Source organism: Juglans regia, chromosome 10, assembly GCF_001411555.2.
Source record: "Juglans regia cultivar Chandler chromosome 10, Walnut 2.0, whole genome shotgun sequence".
NCBI classification, from domain to species: domain Eukaryota; kingdom Viridiplantae; phylum Streptophyta; class Magnoliopsida; order Fagales; family Juglandaceae; genus Juglans; species Juglans regia.
The window spans coordinates 136929-156464 of NC_049910.1; the positions used below are offsets into that span (position 1 = coordinate 136929).

A 19536-nucleotide genomic window follows, 5' to 3' on the forward strand; every position below is an offset into this window, starting at 1 on the left:
GTGGTTAAAATTTTTCCAAGAGACCAACCAGCAGAAAAATGCAACCTTACTAGGCACCTTAGATCTCCAAATGCATTTCCAGGGGTAATCTTTGACACCATGACAGGTTAACGCCTTGTAAAAAGAGCTGATCGAAAATCTGGAATTTTCAGCATGTACCCACAGCAGACTACCCTCCCTACCCTGAGCAAACTTCAAGTCATATAATCTTCCAAAAAAATCAGAGACTTCAATTACTTCCCAATCATTCACATCTCTAATAAATTCCACATTCCAAAGAAGCTTATTATTATAAAAATGAAAGGAATCAGCTACTACAGCCCCTTGATCCCTAGCAATCCTAGAAAGATTAGGATAAACATGCTTAAGAGCTAAATCCCCATACCAAATATCATGCCAAAAATTAACCTTTGTCCCATCCCCCACTTTGTATTTAATATGTTTGACAAATTCCCCCCATCCCAACCAAATGGACTTCCACAAACCCACCCCATACGCACCTCTTCATTAGAACACCAACTCCCCCACATCCTCCCATATTTAACATCCACAATGTTTCTCCATAATGCATTCCTCTCAATATGATACCTCCAAAGCCATTTCCCAAGAAGAACTTTATTAAAAGAGCTTCAAATTTTGCACCCCAAAACCTCCACTAGAGACCGGAAGACAAACTTTATTCCAACTAACCAAATGAAACTTTCTTTCCTCACCATTACCATCCCACAAAAAATTCTGAAAAACCCTCTATATTCTATTAGCCACCCCCATAGGCAAAGGAAAAAGAGAAAGGAAATATGTAGGAAGATTAGACAGCGTGCTCTTTATCAAGATAACTCTTCCGCCGTTTGACAAATATAATTTCTTCCAACCAGAAACCAAAAATAATATCATGGAATATAAGGGGGCTGAATGAGCATAACAAATGGCTCCAATCAAAAACTTACTTCGCCAATGGAAATGTGAAATTATTTGCTTACAGGAGACCAAGTTGGAATTCATTAGAAGAAACCTAGTCCGGAGTTCATGGAGAGGGCAACATGTGTGCATGTGTGGTCATACTTGCCATCTAAAGGAGCATTCGGTGGCATCCTAATTATGTTCGATAAAAGGGTGGTGAAAAGGGTGGAGGAATGTGTGGGTGATTTCACTGTAGCTTGCTCTTTTACGAATTTAGAAGGCAGTTTCCAATGGGCATTTGCTGGAGTTTATGGCCCTAATATTGATTCGGAGAGAAGGCCATTGTGAGAAGAATTGGCGGGACTTCTTAGTTGGTAGGAGTTACTAAGCTACATTGTAACACCCCGTTCCCGTAGGATAGAGATGTTATTAACATTTATAACATAATGCCCGGTAAAGAGATTCATATCCTGAAATACCTTATTTATTGAAATTCATCAAAACGTTAAAACTGAATTGAACGTGATTGTTTTAACAACTGAACGTAAAATAAAAGAACATAAACTAATCCTATGAATGAAATAAAAAGGAATCTAATTCTTGTGTGAATATCACTTATTCATTCCTAAGTCTTTGTACTAGATCTATTCCAGGGAATCCAACTCTGCATCATCATAGACATCATCTGCGAGAATTAGACATGAAAGAAAACAAGAAGACAAACAAACAAAATGAGTCGAATACTCAGTAAGTAGCATATCATACCGTAAAATATAATTTTTGCCTAATATGCAATTAATTTCTATGAGACTCTTCAAAACAAACCTACAACTTCATAGATTACAATCAAACACGTAACATGACTTTCTGAAGGATTTTACATACATATATCGTCACGGACTCACATAGCATATGTTTTAATCATTAACCAAAAGCGGAAGCATACATAATCGTGGCAAACATGTAATCGTGAATGCATAATATCTTGTTTATCTTGTCTTATCATAGGGTGAAACACGCTTGAGTTCGTGTTTCACTTAACTTGCAAAACATGGAGTGAAACACGCTTGGGTCCGTGTATCACTTAACTTGCATAACATGATGTGAAACACGCTTGGGTCCGTGTTTCACTTAACTTGCATAACATGGAGTGAAACACGCTTGAATCCGTATTTCACTTAACTTGCATAACATGGAGTGAAACACGCCTGGGTCCGTGTTTCACTTAACTTGCATAACATAATATGATTTGAATATTTTATGACGTTTCATGGCATACATAATCTAAGTACTACATGAACATGGCTTGCATAATATGGCTATTTTATTACATGGCATACTTGACTTGAATTACTACATGAACATCTCATTGCTTTCATATGATTTTTAGTAACATTCAATTAATCAAACAAATTCATTCATTCAAGCATAATCTCATATTCCCTCAAGATCACGAAAGGAATCTAACCTTGACTTGTCTCTTAGCGTAGCGTAGATAACCATCATAAGCACATCATATTTTCATACATGACAATAATATTCACAATACGCATACATTTATATGATCATACTATTTACTTCTTAGCGCTATTTCCTGATTTCCAGCTTGTAGCGCGTTACCGAGGGAAGAAGGCTGAGGTGACGACAGCTCTCGAGTGGCTGGAATCGACCGGCGACGCGACTGGAACCTCGGAAGGGAGTGCGAGGCGGAGGGAGGTGCTTGGTCGGCGGGTTCTGTGGCTGTCGTGAGGTGATCCGACTCTTCTAGTGGCGAACGGAGGGCGTCGGCGTGTTCTGTGGTAGTTTTCAGCGAGGTGATTGATTTGGTATGAAGAGTAGTGCTAGGGTGGCTGTTGGGAAGTGGTTTTCTCTGTCTGCCGAAGCTACTATGGTGGCTAGTGTGTGAGAGTTTCATGGTTTTTGCTAAGAGTCTCGTGGGTTTTATAGATGAGGGGAAGGAAGCTATCGTGAGTGACCTGGAGGGGTTTAAGCTTGACTAAACTTTGGAAAACTACTCCCACAAGGAAAGGAACACTTGAGAGGATATTAGAGTTTTGAAGTGTTTGAATTAGAGATAATTTCAATTCAGAAAACTCCCAAACCAAACAAAAAGATAAAAGAGGCGTATAGTAGAGAAATCCTATTCAAAACAAATTACTACCTCAAAACATATCTAATAAAATAATAACAATAACAATAACAATAATAATAATAAAAATCACACTTTTGGACTCGGGGTGTTACAATTACATTGAGGGTAACTTCAATGTAACTCGCTTCCCAAGTGAAAGGTAGGGTGTGTCCCACAGCACTCCCGCCATGAGGGAGTTTTCTGATTTCATTTCAAAACATGAGCTTGTGGATATTCCATTAACTGGAGGTACATTTACTTGGTCCAACAATTATGAACTCATCTTGGTCAAGGATTGGTAGGTTTTTGTTAACTCTAGACTGTAAGTTACATTTTCCGGATGTAACTCAAAGAAGATTACCCAAGTTATACTTTGATCATTTCTCCATCATCTTAGAATGTGGAGTCATCCAAGGAGATAAAAATGTATTTTAAATTTGAGAATATGTGACTTAAATTTGACCGTTTTGTAGATAAGGTAAAACAATGGTGGTCTTCTTACTGTTTCCAAAGCTCTTCAAGCTTCATAATGACAAGAAAGTTAAAAGCGCTAAAACATGATTTGAATCAATGGAATTATGGAATGAATAAGTTTTTGGTCATTTTTGGCAATGTGACTCAACAACGGCACTCTCTCTTAGAGGAGTTACAAGGTCTGGAGGGCAAGGAGGAGGCAAGAACTCTCTCTAAATCCGAGAGAACCCGCAAGAGTTGATTAGTCACAGAATTTGAAAGAGTAACATTGATGGATGAGAGTTCTTGGAAACAAAAATCAAGGATGCTATGGCTCAAGGAGGGAGACAAGTGCACGAAATGCTTCCATAGGGTGGCTAATTCTCATAGGAGGAACAACGCCATTTATATGTTGATAGTAGATGGAGTAGTTTCCTTGGATCAGCTAGTCATTAAGAACCAAATCGCACCGTATTACCAACACCTCCTATCTAAACAGCACACCTGGCGACCAAAAGTGGATGGTTTAATTTTTTCAGCATTAGATCAACAATGTGCAAGGTGGCTAGAGAGGCCTTTTGAAGAAGATGAAGTGTGCACAATAATCTGTGGCATGGCTAGTAACAATCAGGCCCTAAAGATTCTACCATGGGCTTTTTCCAAGCTTGTTGGGAAGTGATCAAGGGTGACCTTATGTGGGTTTTTCAAGATTTTCATACTAATGCCAGATTTGAAAAAAGTCTTAATGCTACTTTCTTAGCACTCATTCCCAAAAAAGGTGGGGTCAGTGGATGTTAGAGACTATTGCCCCATTAGCCTTGTGAATGGGATTTACAAGATTCTTTCTAAGATTCTTTCTAAAGTGTTAGCAAACAGATTGAGTACGGTAATGGAAAAGTTAATTTTGAAGCCGCAAATTCGGTCTTAATTGCAAATGACATTTTGAATGGACACTCAAATCTAGAGAACCTGGGTTACTTTGCAAATTATACATGGAGAAAGCCTAGGAACACGTCACCTGGAAGTTTCTACTTTATTTACTTGCAAGATGTGGCTTTGGGAATAAATGGCAAAAATGAGTAGAGTTTTGCATCTCTACAGTTCACTTCTCTATCTTGGTGAATGGTTCACCGGCGGGTTCCTTCAACTTCTCTTGTGGTTTGAGACAGGGGGACTCGCTCTTTTTTACTTTTTTTATTTATCATGGAAGCTCTCAGTAAGATGATTGTAGGTCTTGTGGAAGGTGGTTTTCTCTACGATTTCTTGGTGGGGAATGGTGATTATGACTGCATTGATATTTCTCACCTGTTTTTTGTTGATGATACTCTCATCTTCTGTGGAACAAATCTCAGGCATATCCAATCTTTGAGGGTTCTACTTCTTTCTTTTGAAGTTGTCTCGAGTTTGAGAGTTCACCTCTCAAAATCTGAATTGGTGTTGGTGGGGGCTATCCCTAAAGTGGAGAATTTAACCTCTCTCTTGGTATGTAAAGTATCATCTCTACCCCTGAAGTATCTCGACTTACCACTGGGTGCTTCCTCTAAATCAAAAAAGATTTGGAATGGCATGATTGAAAAGGTGGAGTGTAGATTGGCTTCTTGGAAGAGGTTGTATTTGTCTAAAAGTGGTAAGACTCACTTTGATTAAATGTATTCTTTCTAACCTACCCACCTATTTTCAGTCTTTACTCCCGCCCCCCACAAAGGTTGCCAACCGTATTAAGAAGCTACAACGAAACTTCCTGTGGAGTGGATTGGGGGAAGAGTTCAAATTTCATTTGGTAAATTGGTCAATTGTCTATACTCCAATTTCTGAGGGTGGATTGGGAATTTGTAACTTGATGAAGTTCAACCAAGCCCTGTTAGGTAAATGGTTGTGGCGGTACCAACACGAAAGGGGGGTCCTATGGAAGTCCATATAGATTCACAGTTAGGGAAGGCTTGGGGAGGATGGTCTTGAATGAGGTACGTGACCCATATGGGTCAGTTTGTGGAAATACATTAGGAGACATAGGGAGATCTTCTGAAGATATGAACATATTGTGGTAGGCAACGATTCTCGTGTCAGATTTTGGTATAACAAACGGTGTGATGAACAAAGCCTACAAGACACCTTCCCTGCCATTTTTGAGCTCACGTGAGCAAATGATGCAACGATAGCTGATCTCTTGGTCTTTTCTAGTGACTCCCCTCGATGGAATGTAGATTTCATTAGGTCAGCCCAAGATTAGGAGTTTGAGACTATCACAAAGTTCTATGCGGCACTGTATTCCGTAAGCATAAACAAGGGTACCATAGATAAGATGAACTAGAGCCTCTCCAAGAAAGGTAGATTCACTGTCAGATCGTTCTACCAAGTTCTAACAAACCCTAGAATGACCATGTTCCCATGGAAGAGTATATGGCAAACAAAAGCTCCTTCAAAAGCAGTTTTTTCGTATGGCATCATTGGACAAGATACTTACCACAGATAATTTAAGGAAACGCCAAGTAATGGTGTTGGACTGGTGTTGTGTGTTTAAGAAGAATGGTGGATCAATAGATCATCTACTTTTACATTGTGAGGTGGCCAAGACCATGTGGGATATTTTTTTGTAGGAATTGGATTATCATGGGTCATGCCTCTTAGACTCCAAGGTAACTCACAAGTGGCAGCAATCTGGAGAATGGTTCATATATGTATATGTTGGTTTATTTGGTGGGAGAGAAATGATAGAATCTTTGAAGATCGCAAGAGAATAATAGAGGAGCTTAAAGTTTTCTTTTTTAAATCATTGTTCCTATAGGCTGGGGCCATTGTTTGTAATGGGCTCAATATCCATGATTTTCTTCTTTGATTGTAAACTCTAATTAGGTATTTCTCATGTATACTCCATGTGTACTTGGGCTTTACCTACTTTTTTGAATAAGACTTCTTGATTACCTATCACAAAATGAAACGATTTAGTGAAATATATAAAGAGTCAAAAGGAATCTTACACCACCATATTCACTTCTTCCAAGATTACACTAAACTAATATCTCTCTAGCAACATATTCGTATGTGAAGAAAAAGCAGTCGGTTTCAAAAATATATCTCTCAAAAAACACATTCTTGCCACAATCATGCACCCATCGAATTTTGCAAAAAACATGATTGAAAATGACAATTATATAATATTAGAAAATGTGACGACTATAACCTCCATAGTTTCTGCATTATTTCCTTTTCTAGATCCTTGCAATTTTCCCATCTCTCTTTCAACTTCAGTACGCATCCTATCATACTGCCACAAGAAAAATAAAAAATTTGAAATCAAAGAACTCTAAACGAGGAAAAAAACTCTAAACAACAAGATTAAATATAAAGCAAAAGAGATGCTTAACTTACTCATTATGATACTTCTGTAACTTTGAGTAATATATTTTTTTCTCAGCCTTTAAACACTGTTCCCGATGAAGAACTACATCAGGGTGAAGACTGCCAGAACAAAGTGAAGCACCCCTGCAAGCATATATGTTTCAGACACATTCCCTAAATTGAACTTGGGAGTTAGATTACAGAGCACATAAGGAACACTTCTTTCGAACGCCAACCATATATGGAAGTTCGCTTTCTGCTTTTCAGATTTCTATCTTTGAGACTAAAGTGCAATAAGATTGCAGCCATTGCAATTTAGAAACTAATAGCAGGTCAGGCCTATAAAAGATGCCATCGAAATAATGGAAAGCTAAATACAACATTGGTGGAAATACACCATTTCCATCAACAGAGTGCAAAATGAGGAAACAATAAAAACAAAAGGCTGTAGTTACATGATTTGCAATAGAAAATGAGAGGAATAAACAGAAAGTTCAGCCAAACCAAGCAACTCTTTTTCTGTAAGGCCTCGTTTGGTTATACAGATGAAATGAGATAAGATGAGATAAAAGTTAAAAGTTGAATAAAATGTTTTTGAAATATAATTTTTTAATATTATTTTTATTTTGAAATTTGAAAAAATTGTATTGTTTATTATATTTTGTGTGGAAATTTGAGAAAGCTATAATGATATGATTAGATGAGATGAAATAGTTTCATTCGTGTAACCAAACCAGGCCTAAATTTCCTGGGTTCTCTTCTCCTAAATGAAGTCTTGTGTCTTTTGAAGGAAAAAATTATTCTTCAATTTAACCTAGTAAGAGAAAAAGGTGACAAGCCCAATGAGCCAGCCTACAATGATCATTACTACTAGTCATGTGTACCATTGGATTTCTTTTGTAATTGCCACCTAGAAGATACTTTCCCAAAAAATGGAAAAAAAAAAAAAAAGGTGCTATATTTGAATTAATAACATAATCTGGATCTTTAAATTTGAATAGTTGGCAAGAGGAAAATGACCAATCCATGCACAAAAACTCAAAACACATTCAGAACTATAAAAAAATTCAAGCATTCTAAAAAGTACATCTACAAACAGGTTTCAGTAAATTAATAATAGTTAAGCCTTTTTTTTTTTTTTTTTGAGAAGTAAGAAGTAATTTTTTTTTTAATAGGTAATCAAAGATATTATATTTATAGAAATAGGTAAAGTCCAATTACACCGGAAGTATACATAAAGAATGCCTAGCTAGAAGTTACAATAGAAAGAAGAAGATCATGGACACTAAGTCCGTTACAAGCTATGGCCCCCGCCCATGAGAACAATAATTTAAAAAAGACAACTTTTAGCTCTTCCAATGTTCTCTTTTGATCTTCGAAACTTCTTGCATTTCTCTCCCTCCAAATACACCAACACAAACATATTGGAACCAACCTCCAAATTGCCGCTACCTGAGAATTGTCGTATAGTCCTCTCCAGCTTGAGAGAAAATCCACCAATCTACAAGGCATAACCCAAGACAATCCAACTCTTAAGAAAAAATCATCCCACATGCCCTTTGCCACCTCACAGTGTAAAACCAAATGATCAATTGACTCCCCATGCTTCTTACACATACAACACCAATTTAGGATAATAACTCGTCGTTTCCTCAAATTATCTATAGTAAGGATATTGTCCAACGATGTTGTCCAAACAAAAAAGGCTGCTTTTGATGGGGCTTTCGTCTGCCATATGCTCTTCCACGGATACATAAGCTTTCCGGAGTTAGTAAGATTTTGATAAAAAGAACTGACAGAGAAAATATCTTTCCTAGAATGATTCCAAAGCATCTTGTCTCCAGTGCCCCCTGAAATACTTGCAGAATATAATACCACAAAGAACTCTGTAATAAACTCCAACTCCCAATCTTGGACTGCCCGAATGAAGTCAATATTCTATTGTGGGGTGCCATTTGAAAAGACCAGAAGATCGGCGATCGATGCCTCCTTTTCTCTAGCGAGAGCAAAGATAGCAAGGAAGGTATGTCGTATACAATAATTACCGCACCATTTATCAGACCAAAAGCAGACCCGCGAACCATCACCCACAACAACATGTTCATGTTCTCGAAAGGTCCCCCAAAGACTCCTAATGTTTTTCCACAACCTCACTCCATGAGTGTCTCAAACCTCATTCGAACACCATCCTCCCCAAGCTTCCTCGAACTGTGAATCTATAACGGACTTCCATAAGGCCTCTCGATCAGTTTGGTAACTCCACAACCACTTACCCAAAAGAGCTTGATTGAATTTCAACAAGTGGCGAATCCCTAAACCTCCCCCAGAAATTGGGGTACAAACTATTGGCCAATTAACCAGGTGGAATTTGAACTCTTCCACCAATCCCCTCTATAAGAAGTCCCTTTGTAGCTTCTCAATGCGGTTAGCCACCTTTGTGGAAAGTGGAAATAGAGACAAAAAGTAGATAGGTAAGTTTGAAAGAGTGTTTTCGATCAAAGTTAACCTACCACCTTTCGACAAATATAGTCTCTTCCAAGCAGCCAATCTGCTCTCCACCCTTTCGACCACATCATTCCAAATCCTTACTGATTTATAGGAGGCACCCAACGGTAAGCCAAGATACTTCATAGGAAGCGAAGATATCTTACATCCCAAGGTAATAGATAAAATCTCCACATCGGGGACAGCCCCCACTAACTAGTACTAATTCTGACTTTGCAAGGTTAATGCTCAAATTGGATACAACAGCAAAACAAAGGAGTAACGCTCTCAAGGCTTGAACCTGACCAAGGTGTGCACCACAAAAGATGAGCATGTCGTCAGCAAATAACAAATGGGAAATGTTGAGGTCACCATTCCCCACCGCAAACCCATGGAGTAACCCCCCGTCCACTAGACCCTCAATCATCTTACTGAGTGCTTCCATGACAAATAAGAAAAGAAGAGGAGAAAGCGGGTCTCCCTGTCTCAAGCCACGAGAGAAGTTGAAGAAGCCTACCGGTGTGCCGTTTACAAAGATAGAGAAACAAGATGAAGAAATGCAAAATTCTACCCATTTTTACCATTTCCACCCAAAACCACATCTACCAAGTAAGTAAAGTAAGAATTTCCAGTTGACATGATCATACGCTTTCTCCATGTCTAACTTGCAAAGTAGCCCGGGTACTCTAGACTTCAATTGACCATCCAAAACTTCATTTGCGATAAGTACCGAATCAAGGATTTGTCTACCTTTGACAAACGCATTTTGTGGCTTTGAGATTAGTTTTTCCACCACCGAGCTCAATCTATTTGCTAACACTTTGGAAAGAATCTTGTACACCCCATTCACAAGATTAATGGGGCGATAATCTCTCACTTCCCTAGATCCCACCTTTTTAGGAATGAGGGCTAAGAAAGTGGCATTGAGACTCTTTTCAAAGCTAGCATTAGTATGAAATTCAAGAAAAACTTGCATTATATCTTCCTCAACCACCTCCTAACACACTTGAGAAAATCCTATAGTAAAGCCATCCGGACCAGGAGCCTTATCCCTTGTATTGATAAAGATAGACATAGTCCAAGTACACTGGAAGTATACGTATGAGTACACCAAATTAAGAACTAGAAACTGTTACAAGAAAGTTATGGAAGCTAAGACCATTTAACTCTAAAGCAATGGCCCACAAAATAAAGTCTTCCAAAAAAATCTCCTCAATTCCTCCGAGGAACGTTCATGATCCTCAAAAAGTCTATCATTTCTTTCTCTACAAATACACCAGAAAATACAAATAGGAGCCATCTTTCACACTGCTGCAATCTGTGGTGTCCCTGTGATCCCTCTCCAGCTAGCTAGTAGTTTCACCACCCTTCCCGACATTACCCAAGCTAGTCTCATACTGCTGAAAAAGTAATTCCATATGTCCCTTACAAAATCACAATGTAAGAGTAAATGGTATACCGTTTCCCCACTATTTCTACAAATACAAAACCAGTCCATAATTATAATTTCCCTCCTCCTTGATTATCAATGGTTAGGATCTTCCATAGAGCTGTTGTTCAAACAAAGAACGCAGCCTTGGGAGGTGCTTTACTCCTCCATATGTTCTTCCACGAAAAATTGGGCCTAGTTTAAGCTTAAAGTATGTCATAGAAAGAGCGTACCGAGAATTTCCTTTTCTTAGAAGGTCTCCATTCCATTGTGTCTTCAATTGGAACCCCAACAATGATGTTATACAGCAGGTTGAAGAACTCCTCCAGCACACTCACTTCCCAATCTTGTGCCTCCTTAGTGAGGTTGATATTCCACACCCTGTGAACCATGACTAATTACCCTCACATCAACCACCATAACTTCCTTATCTAGTGCAATTCTGAAAACATGAGGATAAGCATCCTTAAGAGCCGAATCTCCCACCCACACATCATCCCAAAAGCTAATTCTGCCGCCATCCCCCAAACATAGCCTAGTGTTACTCGAATAATCCCCCCACCCTTGCCTTATATACTTTCACAACCCAACACCATAAGCCCCCCTCCCCTCATTAGAACACCAACCCCCCCTTGCTCTCCCATACTTCGCATCCATCACCCATTTCCATAAGGCTTCTCTCTCATGATTATAACGCTACAACTATTTCCCTAATAAAGCCTTATTAAAGACCCTAACATTACGGACCCCCAACCCACCATCTCTCGAAAGAGTACACACTTTATCCTAACCAACTAGATGAAATTTAAACTCATCACCTAGACCACTCCACAGAAAATCACGTTGGAGTTTCTCAATCCTAGATGCAATATTTGCCGGAAGGGGAAATAAAGACAAGAAATATGTGGGAAGGTTAGATAGAGTGCTCTTTATAAGTGTGATCCGCCTCCCTTTCGATAAGTATAACATTTTCCACCCGGCCAACCTATGCTCTAATTTCTCTAACACCTCCTCTCAAATTGTCTTGGCTTTGAAAGTTGCTCCCAACGGAAGATCAAGATACTTCCATGGCAGCGAAGAAACCACACAACCCAATATGCTGGCCAATCCTCTATTGTTTCTTACCTCACCCACTGCAACCATCTTTGTTTTAGCAAGGTTTATCTTTAATCTGGATGCCGCTTCAAAACATAATAAGATGGTCTTCAAATATTGAATATGTCCTGCCTTATCCTCACAAAACAGCAACGTATCATCTACAAACAAGAGATGAGAAATAGTGGTGGAGCCATGGCTAGCAGTCCCCGCTGAAAATCTTGAAAAAAACCACCCCTCTACAGCAGCCGACACCATTCTACTAAGAGCTTCCATCACAAGAACAAAGAAACCCACAGGATCACCAGTTACCAAAATCGAGAAACGAGTCGTTGACACACAATGCTTCATCCACCCCTATCATCTTTCCCCAAAACCACATCTACTTAATAAATAAAACAGAAAATTCCAATTGACGTGGTCATAGGCCTTCTCCATATCCAATTACATAAAATACCCGGTGCTCCCAATATAAGCTTGATGTCCAAGCATTCATTAGCTATAAGAACCGAATCAAATATTTGTCTACCTCTCACAAATGCATTTAGGACTTAGAAATAATCTTATCCATAACAGTGTTCATCCTATTAGCAAGAACCTTGGCAATTATCTTGTACATACTGCCCACAAGGCTAATAGGCCTAAAATCTTGCACCTGTATTGCACCAACCTTTTTAGGGACAAGTGCAATAAAAGTAGCATTTAAACTTTTCTCAAATTTTCCAAACGAAAAAAATTCCTGAAAAACCTGCACAACCTCCCCTCCCACCACCGCCCAACAAGTCTGGAAAAATGCCATGGTAAAGCCGTCCGGACCCGGTGCTTTATCCTTATTCATTTTTCTGATTACTAGTCGTACCTCTTCCTCTTCAAATGGTCTCTCTAACCAAACCATACTGTTTTGATCAATGGCCTCAAAAGCTAGACCATCTACTTTTGGTCTCCATGCATAAGGTTCCGTCAACAATTGTTCAAAATGTCCAGCAACATGATCTCTAATTACAGCTTGATCTGATGATAAACCTCCATCAATAGTCATGGACTCTATGGCATTAACCCTCCTATGTGAGTTTGCAACTCAATGAAAAAATTTTGTACATTTATCCCCCTCCTTATGCCACAATGCCCTTGACTTTTGCCTCCACGAGATCTCCTCCATTAATATCAACCTTTCTACCTCTGAGACAACTTGGCATTTGCGTTCATTCTCATCTTCTACACCCTCCAATCTATGCAATTCTTGCAGGAGATTCTTTTTTCGTAATGTTACATTACCAAATACATGTTCATTCCATGTCTTCAAATCCACCTTCAAAACTTTCAATTTTCCAGCTAAGAAGACCTTGTTCGGGGTGCCCTCTAGTTGATATGAATCCCACCATTGCCTAACCAATTCCACAAACCCCTCCGCTTTTAACCACATATTCTCAAATTTGAACGGTCTTCTACCACCTGGAATTCCTCCACAATCTAACACTATGGGAAAGTGATCAGAGCATACCCGAGGAAGTCTTTTCTGACATAATTCTGGAAATTGTGTTTCCCATGAAGGAGAAATGAGGAATCTGTCCAGCCTTGACTAGACTTGGTTGTTAGACCAAGTATAGTCACCTCCCATGAGGGGTAAGTCCATGAGTTCTAGTTCAAATATTAAATCCGAGAATTCCGCCATAGCATGATTTTGTCGCCCCTCCCCCAATCTTTCGCTGGAAAATCTTGTCACATTGAAATCCTCATCAATACACCAAGGAACATCCCACCAAGTACATAAGCATGCCAACTCATCCCAAAGCAACCGTCGTTCACTATCCAAATTAGGGCCATCGTTCACTATCCAAATTAGGGCCATAAACCCCAGCAAAGGCCCATTCAAAACCATCTAAAGAATTTTTAAAGGAACACCCCATCGAGTATTCTCCCACAAATTCATCAATGTTCTCCACCACCCTTTTGTCCCACATAACCAAAATTCCACCCAAAGCCCCCCCTTTGAAGGTAAGTATGAGTGTATGACCATCCTACATATTGGCAACTCCAAATACTTCAAATAGTTCTTCTTGTAATAATCTTCAACTTTGTTTCCTACAAACAAATAATATTCATCTTCCATTGTCTTAACAAAGACCATATTCGGAGGCGTTTATTTATTTCATTCAACCCCCTAACATTCCAAATCAGAATTTTGGGCTTTATTTATAAACTATTTTAGCCCTCCCTTTATTCCTACCACGACTTGCACTCCCCTCCTTTCCATCATAGTTAATGGACCAATCGAGCCGCTTCAACTCCCTACTTCTTTTTGGCCCTGCTCCCAATTGTAGATGGCCTACCTCAATTGCTATTAACAAAGCCCTAAACTGATCAACATATCCCTCACACGAAATCCCCACCACACTCTGCAATTCCTCCACCTTTTTTATTACCCAGTCAGTAGGTAGAGGTGGCATGATACATCGGTGAAGGATCCTCCCCTGTGGACTCCCCCTCTGATGTGGATGGCTCAAAAAGGATCAGAGAACCTTCCCCTTCCACCTCCCCCTTCTCCACCTCCTTCCCCCTCTCCAGAACCACCAAATCTTCAGCAACCAGTGACTCCTCTCCCTCCATCGGCAAGTTATGTGACAGCCCACCACACGTCAACAATTTCTATGCGAGTGGTGGCACTGTCGAACCAGGTGTTGGAGCAGTCATGCCCCCCCCCCCCCAAATACGCCGAAACTCACATTTCGGCCCACTGGCTTCCAAACCCGTATCGGGCCTTTCCCCAAGCCCGGCCCTCCCGCAAGCCCAAACTCCTGTCTCTTCTTTGAGCCCAATCCCTCAAACCAACCTTCAACAAGCCCGTCCCCTTGGCCCAAGCCCAACCCCACTCCCTTAACTCCCTCAACACACCGTTTCGATCCTAGCTGTTTATCCTCCAACACGCCCCATATCACCCCCTCCCCTTTAGCTTCCTCTACAAACCGTATCAATCCAACTAAGTTAGTCTACATTTCACTCAATTGGTCTTACATCTCTGACAGAGCCTGAAGTAAGTTTTCCTTATTAAGGCCAACATCTCCTCTGCCACCCCCCCCTCTACACTTCTCCTATGCAGATACGGCGACAACACGCCTCGTAACAGGGCTAGCAACAAGACCTCGAGCACTAGGTTTCTGTAGAGCCTCCAAATACGAACTTTTTGAAGGATAAGATGCCGACATCACTGCCATCGTCGTTGGAGGTGTCAACCTAGCTATGCGGCCTTCTCTACCTGCCTCCCTCAAAACCTCCACCGGTTTTGTCCATCCCCTCCCATCTATGCCTTCAGGAATGAGAATACAATTTCTCTGACCCCCCCTGTTTGTATTCCACCAATGCCATGAAAGCCCCTTGGAGTTAGAACACCTTTGGGCTATGAAGCCCCTATCTCCTTTTTGGTGAGCTGTATAAAACTCCCTCCTTCCCACCTTCAAGCAATCCTCCAAAGCCTTAGTGAACCACCATGTCGTGGCTAACTCCAAGTGAAGGCTTTTCACCAACTTCCACCCCCTTTCTGTAATGTGCACCCATCGCCCAACTCTAACTACCTCAAAAGACTTAAGATCAATAGTAACAACATTCAACATGCTCGTGTCCCTTCTCATACTTGCAATAATCACTCACTTAGCCTCCCATGAACAACATCACCAGCCAACAAACGATAAAAGAAAAGTGTACGGAGAGAAAATAAGGAGGAGAGAGAAAATACAATAAAATAAAATGTTAAGCCATTTAACATTCAACACCAACACATTGTATGCAAGCACATACACGCACATAATGAGGTTTATATGTATATGATTTTCCATTTAAGGCCTCATTTGGTTACACAGATCAGATCAGATCAGATCAGATGAGAATAGTAATGAAATAGTTTGTGAATAGTAGTGAAATGGTTGGAGATATGATATTTTATGGGGTTTTGGGAAAGGAGAGAGAAGGTTGAATATAAAAATAATAAAAAGTTAAAATATTGTTAAAATATTATTTTTTAATATTATTTTTGTTTTTGGATTTGGATTTGAAAAAATTGAATTTTTATTGTGTTTTGTTTGAAAGTTTGGAAAATTTATAATGATTCGGTAATGATTATGAAAATTTGAAATTGAAAAATATTTGTATTTGAATAGTGTTTGGATGTCAAGATGAGAAGAGAGGGGTTAAAACCATCTGTGAAACAAACGGGGCCTAAGAATACTTGCCCATATATATATTCTTTTTATTGACCCCGGTTGTCTGAAAACAAAGTCTTGACTTACTCATATATTACAAGTATTTGATAATGAGACCTTGTTTCTAAAGAGAAAACAGTTCAATTACTTAAAATAGAATATCACATATGATTACTTGCCATTTAAGAAACGGGTTTCCAAAGTGAAAGTTATCCCCTGCGACCAATGCCTGCACAACTTGTTGGGGCTCTAATCCTCTAGGTAGAAGCTCCACAAGAAAGTTTCTCTCATTCTCTGATAGATGACTCTGCCAAACCTGTAATAAGTTCTGCACAAAATGCATAAAGCAGTCTCAAACTAGAAAAAAATTTCTAAGTATCATAAAGGTACCTCATAAGAGAGAACATGTGTCAAATTCTCTAACTCAAAAATTTCTCGAGGAATAGCAAATACATCTGCTAAGATGTTCTGATGATGAGGAATAGAATCATTAAATGGCCTCAAATATCTCCAACTTATGCTAATTTGTTCCCTTTTAGCAACAATCCTTTTTTGATTGTCATCCCACTCAAGAGAAATATGAGATGTCATGTTTGAGTCATTACGTGGCAATTCTAAATTCTTCCTTCTCACTCCATGCTGCTGCCTAGAACTGGAACTTCTAATGCTTGCACCAAGTAATCGTTTTCTCCGCTGATCAGCCGCCATTGGCAAAGATGAAAAAAAATATGTGGCGGGAATTTACACCAACATAATGTAAAATAATGTCTTGATCATCCTTAACACATACTTTTCCCCCCGTATACAACCTGAAACAATCATATATTAGAGAAAGATGTCAAATACTGTAAACAATCCACCACATATAAGCCCAAGAAGTTGCAAAACGAGTGCCCCCACGCCCCTTTTTTTTCCTTTCTGACCTACTTAGTGTAAAATATGATATATCTTAATCATTGCTTGCATTCATTGCATTATGCTGAGAAAGTCAGTGTAATAGAATCATTGTAATCTAAGGCCCAACAAAACAGAATGAACAACGTCGAGCACTCCTTAATATGAAGAAAATTACCATTAGATCTGTGGGGAAGAATCCATGCTAATTTAGATCAATGATTGGATCATATTCACTTTTAATTTTTTGATAGGGTCAGTAATTCCTCAATAATGTCGCCCACAATTTTTTTATATAAGAGAAGTTATCTTGATAGAAAAAAGGCATAGCCCAAGTATACAAGAAGTATAATGCCGCCCACTATTGCATACATCATACAGCAATTCAATGATAATCAGATGATTAGGGATTACTTCCATATAGATAATTCTATATTAATAGATTGATTAACTATATGTGGAATACAGTGTCAACTGACTAGATCGCTCCTCACTCTTACATAAAACATTTTTTTGGCAGGATATTTATCACGGTGAGCATATGCACACCATAATGAGATTTGAACAATATTATTTCCAGAAAGGACACATTGAACCTCATGGAGCAAAGAGAGATTTAACACCTAGTAACTGCATTATTCAAAGAAGAAGAAACTGTGATTCTGCTGTAATCCCAGCAAAACATTAGGCCATCTTTCTCATAATTGTAAAGCCGAGAAGGAGATTGGGTTGGAGTCAGAAGTAAACTCGAACGGCATTAACAACACTGCATCTAACAGCCCCGGGAATGAGGCTGTAATCATCAAGAGCAGCGTCCATCACCATCTCCGTGCTGGGTTTGATTGTAAATTTGAGATAAGACTAATCCTTAAATATCAGCAAAACTAATAAAGAACAACATCAGCATTCCGACACATTACCACCCCAAGTTCCCAAATTGACCAATCAGAGCTCCGTCAGACAAACAGTAGGCAGTTCAAAATCACTGTTTACAATGCCGTCCATAAATTTGCAATCATAAAAAGAAAAATCAACTTATAAACCCCAAACCACGTGATAGACATAACCAATGCAACTAACAGGGGTCAGTGTCTAGTTTTGGACTCTAAGGACAAGTTTCGAGAAATAATGACCATCCAAAGCACGGTATGGAAACATTCACTCCATGTGAAGCTGAAGCACAAGTATTGTAACCCCTTCAACAATAATAATTTCTTTTAAAACAAAACTAAAAAGGAAGACAGCAACATATTCAAAGCTTCTATGGGCATCTTCAGCAACAACAAAAAAACTAAAAAATAAAAGAAAATAAAATAGCGCTTGGAAGGACAAAGAAGAAACCTTTCCCCAGTAGAATTAGATTTCAGAAAGAAACAAACTTTGTCAAGTGCTAACGCGAAAAGTACTTGTACGACAAGGAAACAAAGAGGAAAAACTCTTCAAGTCATTGAAATTGGAATAGAAAACCCTAGAAATTGAAACGAACGATACAATTAGCTGTGATATTCTCCAACGCTGTTCGCAGAGAAAAGGGCGTAAGAAACTGGAGTCCACGGATTTCACGCGAATCTTTGAGATTTCGGCCTCCACCCCACCAATATGCTGAGGGCAAACGTAGGAGTAACGATAGACACAGAAGGCTTGGGTATTATCCGGTTAGTTATGGGAAGGAGAGAGCGTGTGGGAAGGGAAGAGAGAGAGAGAGAGACGCACTCGCAGACGCACACGCGCAACACGATGGAGTGGGAGTAGGGAGGGGACAGAGTGCTGGAGAATCTGAATCAGACGAGTTTGTGTGGTTTATCTCAACCGTTAAGGTTTACATTGAATAGTTTACTTGGCGCTCAAGGGCGCGGCTTAGCTCTGGGCCTGGCTCTCTTTTTTCTTTTTCTTTTTCTATCGTAACACAAACTTCGTTAATTAAACGATGAAGGTTAAAGGGACACCCCCTATGGCCTATACCTGCTACATCTTCTTGTAAACATAAAGCCTCTTGATTATCATTTTTTTCTAATCAAGCCTGCTTTCATAAATAAGATAAAAATTACAAGTTAGTAGGGGAGGATTCTTCCTGCTTTCAATATGCAAAATATAATAAGGTAATTTTTCTACGGGTATGCTATCTAAAACGAAAGTTTGTTGCTGTTCATTGTGCCACTGAGAGCGCACATCAATTTTGAGATTGACATATTTTTCTAATACTACAATCATTATGATTTTTCAACGCTTGAGCAATGTCTTTAATAATGAGATTAATTTTCCAAACAGTCGATTCGCCTTGGATTGCCGAAATCTCGACCTGTGCATCTCCTTCTAGGATTGTTGAAGCCTTTTGTGATTGTTTTGTCATTTTTATTGCAAGTTTTGTTGTCTAGGCTTCTACTATGACGGAGATTGTGGTAGCATTTTTTTTGTCCAGATTTCTAAAATATTCCCCTTTGAGGCTTGACTCACTACTAAAGAGGTCGAGAAAGAATCTCTTACTACAGCATCTAAAGATATGCTTGTTTGATATCTGGATGGGGCTTGCCATTTTTGTGATTGACTTGATTTCGCATTTTGTTTCCATGCATATAAATTTTCTTGGTATGAAGCATCAAACTTCTCTTTTTCCTCCT

General features: G+C 39.2%; 1 protein-coding gene across 3 annotated transcripts in view; it reads right to left on the bottom strand.

Annotated features, from left to right (window-relative positions):
* The window catches only part of LOC109001850, a 28071-nt gene extending 9294 nt beyond the window's left edge, over window positions 1-18777 (bottom strand). Inside the window, exons 1-6 of one of the 3 annotated variants that reach the window (XM_035694410.1) lie at window positions 18410-18777; window positions 17542-17750; window positions 16415-16833; window positions 16204-16352; window positions 6854-6967; window positions 6666-6749 (exon numbers count right to left, since the gene is read on the bottom strand). In XM_035694410.1, coding sequence (XP_035550303.1) covers window positions 6666-6749; window positions 6854-6967; window positions 16204-16352; window positions 16415-16732 — 665 coding nt within the window. In that variant the 5' untranslated portion in view covers window positions 16733-16833; window positions 17542-17750; window positions 18410-18777. The remainder of the gene's footprint in view (window positions 1-6665; window positions 6750-6853; window positions 6968-16203; window positions 16353-16414; window positions 16834-17541; window positions 17751-18409) is intronic. The other 2 variants (XM_035694409.1, XM_018979320.2) reach the window with 2 other exon arrangements.
* Window positions 18778-19536: the final 759 nt, after the last annotated feature.